Here is a 10,079-nt window from a genome sequence, read left to right as displayed (position 1 = left end):
TGGAAGAGATCCGGAGATCGTATTTTTCTAGGAAATATTTTGAGAATGAACTAGTTCAGTGTTCGTCTGTTCTTAGTTAGGATACTCCTTATCCAATTCAGGTAAGACATTTCCGAAACGTCAACAGAGGCATAGATTTCACACTTAGCCGATTATATCTAACTGTCTGAGTTTCCCAATTTTCGTGTGTAATTATAGAATTTTTTTCTTTTAAGCAGTCGTTATTCTCTAAAGGTCTAACCTCACATTGCCCAAGAACTCAATCTGTAAAGTTACATGGCATTAGAATAAATAAGTCCGATTTAGTCAGCTCCAGCTTTCAGTCATCAATTAACTAAACCTCATCTAATAACAAAGAATTCGATTAGCGCAGTCATACAGAACTCACTTTTCTCAAAAACTTAAAAAAATTTCCTCAGCAAAAATTCTAATAACTCTGTTTTTCTTTTTTCAGGTCTTCAGAGTTGCTCTAAACGCAGTTTTGGTAAGTAAGCTCAAGTTATACCTATACCTCCACAAATTTGCATCCAACATTTTATTGTCACTTCCCTTACTTTTTACTATTCAAACCACTTATTTTCTGAGCTAAGTTTCCACTTACTTTATACTGAAAACCTTAACTCCTTCCAACAAAACTCCAATAAATATGATTTCATAGAAACTAATGAATTTAGGCAGCTTTTGCTACTGTCTTTGTTGCCATCACACACTAAATCTAACCTTCATAAAAATCGAATTCATCCTTCGGTCGGTACCAATCCTCGGTTGCATGTTCGTAGATCGCTTGTCTCACCAATCGCTCAGCAACATCAAGCGGATGTTGTGAGTGTTGGTCTCCCACCGATTCCATTGAATCTTCGGCTTGAGCGCCATCATTATCATCGTCGAAATCGCTTTCTTCCGCCACAGTCTCAAAATCATCCATACGTTCGGAACGCGGACTACGCGATGTGGCGCGAAACTCCGATGGTATGCCATAGCATTTACAGATGCAGCATGAGGGAAAACGAAACCAATCAGAGAAAATGCCGCGACATTCATTGTGCGGATCGTAGGCTAATAAACGATGTAGCCGATATTGTTGTTCACAGCGGCAACCCTCGCGACAATACATCTGCCGATTCTCATGCGTACATTTCTCCCAATGCACATACTGCTCGAAGGGGTAGAGATTTAGGAGAGCCAACACCTCACCGCGTGTGTTGTTGGCCCAAAAGGGCGCGACCACCTCCTCCTTTACGGGACAGGCATTACTGGAACGAAGAAATAGTGTGAAGATAAATGGAGATTAAATTTTTATGGGAAATTTATTTTGGGTGGTATCTGTGTTGGATGGGTTCAGGAAGCTCTGTTTTGAAAGTTTAGACAAAAATCTATCAGAAGTGGTATGAATATTTTATTACCTACCATTTCTGCTTGATTTTAATCTTGTTCTTTTGATTGTGTTACTTAACAATATCTCTCATTGGAGTTTCAATAGATTTGTAGTTTGCCCCACACGATGTTTTTTACATGTCGGGTAAACACCCGGAAGTTTTTTCTATTCAGTCTACTGATACTGAACTAGTAGAGGAAATATGAAAGTCACTAAAAAGGATATACAATGAAATTTCCTAAAGATCTGGCAGGCGGACTGGCGCAGGATGGAACGCTAGGATGGGCATAAGAAACGGAACACCTCCTCTATCCAGATCATACCTATCATACTAAGAAGGTCTATGTGTGGTGTGACAGTTGGCCAATATAATCTAGCCTAACCTTTTCCATCCTAGGAAGACAAGTTTTAGATAAACTGTCTACCAATTTATTTTTGACCGAAATATGTATCTCGACCAAATGTGGAACTATTTTTTTAGGACGGTAAATGATGAAATACATGATACTTTTAAAAAAATGATTTTTTTTAAATAGAGCTTCGTAAACTAAAGTGTTGTATTACTATTTCTCATCCCGCACACTATTTTTCAACCACCCCTTCTAAAATTAAATTTAATAAACTCGACGACGACTTTAATTGCCATCTAATTCCATTTATCACAATATTTCACTTACATGCCGCGCATATTGGGAGCCGGTTTCACCTCTTGCTTGAGCGCATCTTGATACAATTGACCGTCGCGTAGCACTGGTTTCGTTGACGCAGCCGCTGCAGCACTGACTGGTGTAGTCTGCGCTGGAGTAGCTTGCGGTGCTCGTTGTGGCGCTAGCTGTGGTCTCTGAATTTTCTCACCGGCAAGCAGTTCCGTGTGTGGCGCTGACGGTGCTGCCTCTGCACCGGTTGTTGCAACACTTGGTGCGCTTGTAGTCTTAGCAGCCGAAGATAGTTCGGCTTGTGTGGATGTGAGCTTTGTTGCGACTGTGGTTGGTGGTGTTTGCTCGACTGTCGTCGCTGCTGCCGGCAGTTCGGCTTTATTCTCACCGTTAAATTGTTGATTTTTGTTTTTAGTCAGCTCGTATTTCAGCTGTGCGTTGTTTGCCAATGTTGCGGTTGCCGTCGCTGTTGCCGTCACGGTTGTTGTGACGTCCGTTGCGGCGTTCGCGTTCGTAGCGCCAATGCTTGACAGCGTCGCCCCATTATCGGCGTCCGTTGTGACGTCTGTATCGTCGTTCGCCGCTTTCAGTGTTTGTGTAGCGGCGCTGTTGTTGTTGTCGTACACGGGTGCTATTGCCGTGGCGGTTTGTGGACGTTCACTTTCGTTGGTTGGTTTTGATTTTAATATCGAACTTTCTTTTATGCCGCTCGTATCGGCATTTGTTGGCTGCGGTTTATTCACTTGTTGCAGTTTGAGTTTTTGTGATGGCTGTTGGCCAGGTCGTTGACGTTCCACTTGTGGTTTCAGTTGTTGTTGCAGTGGTGTGGGCGCCACCGGCGCCGGTGAGGCCGGTATTGCACCGGCTGCCGGTCGCATATTGGTTGCAGGTGTGGAAACCACCTTTAGTGTGGTCGATATGGTGGCTGTCTCGGAATTATTTCTTTCTTCAGTCAATGGTTTTTGCATTTGTCCGAGTTGTGGTGATTCGATGATCTGTATGTTGTCGCCGATGTGCATTGCCGCGTCCTGTAGTGTAGGGATTTCATAGACACTATTCGATGCGAGATTACCATCGTCTTCGGGTATTGCAAGTATAGTTTCTTCGTGTAATATCAACTCTCCAGGTTGTTCTACATTTTCCACTAGCGACGGCGGTTCTTCTGTGGTGGTTGTTGTGGTCGTGCGTCGGCGTAACGATGAATGTGTCGGTCTATTACGGTTAACATAAACATTGACACGCCGTCTATGTCCACCACCATTTGAATTGCCGTTAATTCTACGTCTTAATGCGCCGTTCGGAGGTTTCACTGGTCGCTCTTCGGCTTCCATTTTCGCTTCCACTACGCTAGCCTCACTGGTTGTACTGCCAGTTTCGTCTTTTATTTCGTCCGGCGCGGCTGTTGTTGTAGTTGTTGTTGTGGAGACCGGTCGAAAATGCGGTTCCATCACTACATCATTGTTTTTAATACTACCATATTCCTCCCGCGGCGCTTGCATGTATTTAGCCGCGCGTGCTCTATGCGGCTCCTTCGAGTAACGTTCGGCGGCCACTTCGACATCATCTACATCGATCTCGTTGTTGAGTATCTCATCGCGCAACACCGAAATATGTTTCACATCACCATACATGCGTTTCATGAGTCCATGGTTTTCGTGTACGAAACGACGTACCGCATGCCAAGGATATGCCGAACCGGGTAGATGACAGTAGGCTTGTCGTGTCAGATCGCAAGGTATGGTGGCTAACATCTGTGCTCTGCCACGTCGCGAAAGCTTAGTTCCTTGTGTGCTGCACGAGTTGGCGGAATCAAAACCGAAACCCGCAGTTTGTGCACTGATGGCGACGATGAAGACCAAAAGAAAGATGATATTTGTCTGAAATGAAAGACGGAATTTTAATATTAATAAACTATAATAGCTAAAACTTAGTACTTATTCTCTACATACAATATAGTGTTTAAAAAATCGGGGCTACGGAAAGTATTCGCTCGATAAAGCCTTAGAGCGTGTGGCTAGAAATTGTGGAACGAGCGGCTTTCATTGGGATCAGAAATGACTTCAGACAACACTAAACGCAAGATGCATTGCTGCGAAGGATGATGTTGTACTCCGGGAAACTGGACACATTACGGGTCCCAGAGAGAGACATACTGAAAACAGATAAATCATAGATCAAGGCAAAGATTGAAGTGAGAATCTAGGCGATATTGTTGTTCAAAGCGATAACCAAAGTGCATTCTGCTCGAAGGGGTAGAGATTTAGAAGGGCCAACAGCATGGCACTTAATGCTAAAGCCGATGAGCTTGTGAGAAAAGATGCCCCGGACACTGAATCTATGGTTTTCGTGCGAGCTCAACAAGCGTTGGTCAACAACTAGGGTTGCGAAAGTCTTCTAGCTCAGCTAAAAGATCCATTGAAGTGCTATCTCTTAGAAAGGCTCACATCACAACGATGATAAGCGTCCTAACTGTATAATGTCCCATTGACACTTACGCGACTAGACCTTAGGTTTGGAGGATGTTTTCGCCAGGCTAAGGTTGAAGCATCTCGGTTGCCATGCTTCTTACGAACTCGGCCAATTGGCTGGAATTGATATTAGCCGCCTTAATTAATTTGTGTCAGGTTCTAGGCGTTTTATCGATATGCAACGGTCTTTTTGATCCAAACCTAGGAGTTTTAGTCTTCACAACGGACAAATGTCTCTAGCAGTCCAAGTGGGATTATTCGTGGCTTCACGAGAAATCAGCTTATTTAGCTAAGATAAGATAAATAGATGTCTCTCCTCAGTCACAACGACCTACTTAGCCCCAGTATATTGTAAAATTCCCATATACTGCTAGATGCTAAAGAGGCGATGTGATCCCTATTTGAAAACATGGATCAAAGGGGCTTTATTCTGCGGCGTCAGACTGCTATGTACTCAATTAGCAGATGTTCTGGAGTTTCAGGTTTCCTGTCGCAGAACTGTCAATTCGCACAAGAAGCTAGGCCCAGGTTATTATTGAACTTACATTGGCCAGTGTAGAATACGACATGTTGTCTGAGTTTATCCCTAGGGAGGTTGATTACATATTTAAACCTGCTGAGTTTGTAGCCACGCATTAGCAACTTTGCATGACGCATGCCTTGGAGTTGTTGCCAATATGAAGACCCACAGCGATGAAGGGTTCAGGTCCTACCATGTCAGTAGTTGTTGCAGAGCGGGCGAGCTCATTAGGCTGTTCATTCACGGCAATAGACTGTTTAGCCGTTTTCTACACTCCTGCACCAGTGGTGATTTGGTCTCGTAGGCAGATATTGCTTTAAGTGCCGCTTGACTGTCTCTAAGTATGGTCACTTATGGCAAAGACCTCTGCCTCAATAAATACAAATCCGCTTTCACAAACTCGTTAGTAAATTAGCCTCAACTAAGATGCATGAAATGGAAAATAGCCAAAAATATAATTAGCCAGCGTGGGATGATTGTTTTCAGCAAACTTGTACGTTGATTTACTACATAAATTTTTTGTCTGGTTTCAAGAAAATGCTTTCAGTATTTCATGCACTCAAAATGCATGAAAAATTTACGACTTTTTATAGCCAACTCTCTATCATTCGAGAAGAGATGTAACCCACATCTAGTCAAACTGAAAGTAAACACGAGTGAAGCGACTTCCTACCACAGGCGCATGAAAAACGAAATGAGCAGAATGCGAGAACAAAAACAAAAAGTCAGAAAACCGCTCAACGAAATGAAAAGAGAAATGCGTCAATCAAGCAAGCGTCGAAGATCGCAAACAAACCGATCAAGCGTTTCCAAGCCATTTCAATCATCTCACCGTCAACGTTACCCGCAAAAAGCTTTTATAACGACACAAACAGCGTCACTATTGCAACGGGCCGGCTGAGTGAGTCGCATGACTGGGTGGGCAGACATTAGTCGACATTATCAGACGGGTACACCTCACAGCATAGCATGTTCATTGGCGGCAGCAGGTTGGTTTCACTTGCGGTTGAAGTGAAAAGAGCGAAAAAAGAATGAATGAAGTAAAAAGTCTATTGGGAAAAGTATTGTCTGCTATTATCGCCATTTGCTGCACTTTTTCTCAGTTCTTTTTTCATGCTACGCGCCCATCACATTCTTGCTTTCTAATAATGTTTTTGTTGTTTGCTGATGGTAACAACTTTACGGTAAAAGTTGTAGTTGTAGAACCAAGTGGTGCAATTGATGATATTTTTTTTGTAATGCTAGAAAATATTGAAAAATTGGTTTGACCAAATGCTGTTAAGTTGAGAATTCTTCGCTGAATGTATATCCATGTCCGTTCCGGCTCATGAGGGTGGTATAGACAGCGTTTAGATTGAATGTAGATTAAGGTTAGTTTAGATGGCGAACAGCAGCCAGTTAGTACTCCTATAACTATTGAAAAGTAAACCGCATTGAGAACGAAGAGCTTCCTATACCCGTTCCGATTTACTCTTTCTCTGGGCCAAAATAACCTTGCGACGGCACAGCGGTACCGGACCGCAGGAAGCCAACGGAACTCCTAACCTTTCCCATTCATCAGTTATTGAGACTGAAGCTCCTATCCCAGTAAGCATCAGCCTTACAGTTTTCTGCAATATCGCTGTGGTCAGGCACCCACACCAGACTTTAGTTATTTTATGACTATAACTAAATGCTAGACATAAGAGGTCTAGACGCCTCTTCACTAGTCTTGATCATACAGTCAGCGAACTCAAGGCCAATATCGCTGTCGGAGTGGATAGTCACCATCCGAAGGAGGCAGCGCTCAACCTATTGGAGATGTTTAATCATGGAGGCTGAATTTACCGACCGTTGTGCCAAAGATATCTTTTTTGCCCACTCGCTAAGCACGATTTTGACATCGTGGCGGGGATAGCTGTCATAGGTGCGCTCCAAGCTCTCATAAAAGACATCTTTGGTCAAATCGTCCTTCTCTTCCGTCGGGGCGTGGCCGCAAAGCGATATGTTAAAAATCTTCGCTTGAGGAGGGTTGTGGTTAAACGTTCATCAACCAAGGTGAATACCAGGACTCGGCGACGGAGTCGCTCCCACCACGAAACTCACACCGAAATTGCGCTCCTTTATATGGTAATAAATGCCACAGGGAACTACTCGTCTCAGTCCTTGTCTCGTCCATCGCACTTCTTGGACGGCAGTGCTGTCAGCCTTTAGTCTAATGAAGATATCAACCAGCTGGGTAGTGGCACTTTCCCAATAAAGGGACCGGGAATTCCAGGTGCACGTCCTTAAGTCGTAGACCTAAACACGTTTGGGGGTCTCTCATCCGAGACTGTTTTCTTCTTTTCATTGGTACTGTTTTTTACATGGCGGATCGCACTACCCCGGAGATGAGGATGTTCCGCCTTCCCACTTTAGATCGCCTTCAAACGGATGTTCTTTGGCTACCCAGAGGATACTTGGTCTAAGACCAGAAGTCGGGAGCAGCTTTCTGGCCACTTCCACGTGAATGGCACTCAGTTTATTTTTTGGGAACGGGTCACTATTTCAAGAAAAGTATGGTCCACAAGCTGTTGTATAGACACCGATAAATCCTCAAAAAGAGTGTGCTTTATGGATAGAGGTAATCATTAGTGCCTGAGTTAGAGGATGTTGATGTGGTAGAACATTGGTTCCAACAAGATGGTCGCTAAATGTCATACAGCAATTATATTGAAGGTCAAGGTACAATCAATTCATTGAAGGTCACTTTGGGTGAATGGATAATCTTGCGTCGTGGACGTTTGACGTATCCTCTCAGATCGTGCGATTTAACACTGCTGGACTATTTTTTTTGGAATTATGTGAAGTCTACGCAGATAAGCCTAAGACAATTGACACCTTGTAACAGATACCACATATCTAAAATACACTCTGTAATATCTATAAAAAATGCTCCTGTGAGGGGTGTTATAGCTCCAATGTACCCAATGTACCCTTGTTTTTAAGTACTTTCATACTTAATTATGACTCCATTAAATTTTTTATTTTAATTCCGCGATTCATATCTCTTTGAACTCCCCATTTTGGTAATAATACAATTGTTTCCAACAATTTCCAAATTTTTCCCATATAAACCAATCAAAGCCAATCAAAGCATATCTCTAATTTATGGTCTCGCTTTTACTTTTCAATAAAACTTTTCCATTTCCCCATACTTTTATGTACGTATGCATACTTGTATGCAAATATGTTTGTAATCAATATAAATGTGCTGCATAATTTCCATGTCGATGCCCTCTAAATGCAGTGAAAGCTTTTCAAAGCGCAACGCGGCTGAGTGATTGTCTATACTCGCTGACCGGACGGCCGACTGACTGCCGGATATACGCTTCACCTTCAACAACATGGCAAATTGTACATAATGAAAGTGGTTTCAGGCCCTGCAGGAAAATAGGAACAATGGCATGGGGAAGAAGGGTTAGTTCATGTGTATAAAAGCAGTATATCCTAGTTCTTGACATCTTTTATAAGGCTTAAAGTTAGTTCTGAAGGACTTGGCTTAATTGTTTCTGTGTTTAAATCAAATTTTTAGTGATAACAGGGTCTTCAAGAATTTTTATAGTCGTTTTACTTCCGGGGGGGTTAGTTATCACTGGGCGGTCTTGAATTAAAATTTCCTTATATCTTTGCTTCTTACTTGGTCGAGCATCTTGTTTTATTTCTGATGAATGAGAAGCTTTTGCTTGAATATGTATGTCTAGAGATTTGTCAGGGTCTTTCTTAAAACAAAATTTTGTTTTATCTTAGTTTCAATAGTCCAAATAGAAGGAGATTTTCGTGGACTATGCACAGTGGGTGAGAAAATTTTGCTTAAAAAAGTATGTTTAGAGGTTTGTTAAGATCCATTTTAGAAAAAAAATATTGTCCCTCGTCCTTTTCCGATTTATCCTGGTCCAAGATAATCTTGCGACTGCAAAGCGGTCCAGTAGCAAACCACAGGAAGACAACGGTTCCCCCCCGTTCACATACTGCAGTTATTGAGACTGAAGCATCTGTCCTAGTAAGCTAGTAAGTTTCCTGCAATATAGCTGTGATCAGGCACTCACACCAGACTAATCATAAAGTATCTGAACGCTAGACATAAGAGGTCTAAAGACCACTTCACTAGCCTTGAGCTGACTGTACAGCGAACTTAAAGCCAATATCGCAGATCCAGGAACTTTTTAATGCATTTTAGTACTAAGTCAATGGGAGCTAAATCCTTAACATTCCCTTTCCTTGATTTATTAAGCTCTCATCTTAAGCTAAAAACCTGTATTACTACATTTCCATTAGCGTTTCCTACAGGGTGGCTAGGTATTTATGCCAGACACTCAAACTTATAACGCTGCGACTAAATTAATGTATTATTGCACAACAATGTATAGTTAATGCATGCATTCCAGCGACACCAACCTATGTCACAACCAAATATTATATAATACAATAAAAAAATATTTTTTTTCACAACGATCGCAGACTATTAAAATACTCATAAGATTTGAATATTTTAAGTAGAGAAAAATAAATGTTAAAAGCCAGAAGATATTCGTAAAGCGACACGCTAAATGAAAACTAATAGAAATATTAATTTTTACAAGCAATAATAACAATAAAAGACGTGAAGACACACCGGCAGCGTCACTGCAGCTCATATGCGAGTTTACTGCTTTTGTAGCTATTGGTAACCGGTTGAAAACTGCAAATTTTTTGTTTTGTTATAATTTTATGCATCTTTTGCCGCTTATGTCAGCACAGAAACCTAAGAGCAACAACTAATATTATATTTTGCACAACATGGACTTAACAGCTAATAGAGATGCTGTAAAATTATATTGATATGGGGGACTAAAATCACTTTTCTATTTCTAAATTAAGCGGAAGAGTTGAAAAACATTTATATAGGAATTTTTCTTTAATTATGTAAATATGAAAGGTCCATTTTGAGGTTCCTACTTTTTTAAAGAAAACACAGAATTTTCAAATTTAATGGAAATGTTTATTATCATTCGGAAGAACATTTTTTGGCATTTTTTTTTTAGAATATTTTTTCTTTCTAA

At 41.5% G+C, this 10,079-nt stretch overlaps 1 protein-coding gene across 1 annotated transcript in view; it reads right to left on the bottom strand.

The window, feature by feature from the left end:
* Window positions 1–513: 513 nt before the first annotated feature.
* Window positions 514–10,079, bottom strand: part of LOC105227800 (protein spaetzle 4) — a 30,456-nt gene continuing 20,890 nt past the window's right edge. Inside the window, exons 3-4 of the mRNA XM_029550900.2 lie at window positions 2,053–3,908; window positions 514–1,253 (exon numbers count right to left, since the gene is read on the bottom strand). Of these exons, the coding sequence (XP_029406760.2) occupies window positions 716–1,253; window positions 2,053–3,908 (2,394 nt within the window). The 3' untranslated portion in view covers window positions 514–715. The remainder of the gene's footprint in view (window positions 1,254–2,052; window positions 3,909–10,079) is intronic.

The sequence above is a fragment of the Bactrocera dorsalis genome, chromosome 1, assembly GCF_023373825.1.
Source record: "Bactrocera dorsalis isolate Fly_Bdor chromosome 1, ASM2337382v1, whole genome shotgun sequence".
In the NCBI taxonomy this organism is placed as follows: domain Eukaryota; kingdom Metazoa; phylum Arthropoda; class Insecta; order Diptera; family Tephritidae; genus Bactrocera; species Bactrocera dorsalis.
This window is presented reverse-complemented; position numbering and strand designations above follow the sequence as displayed.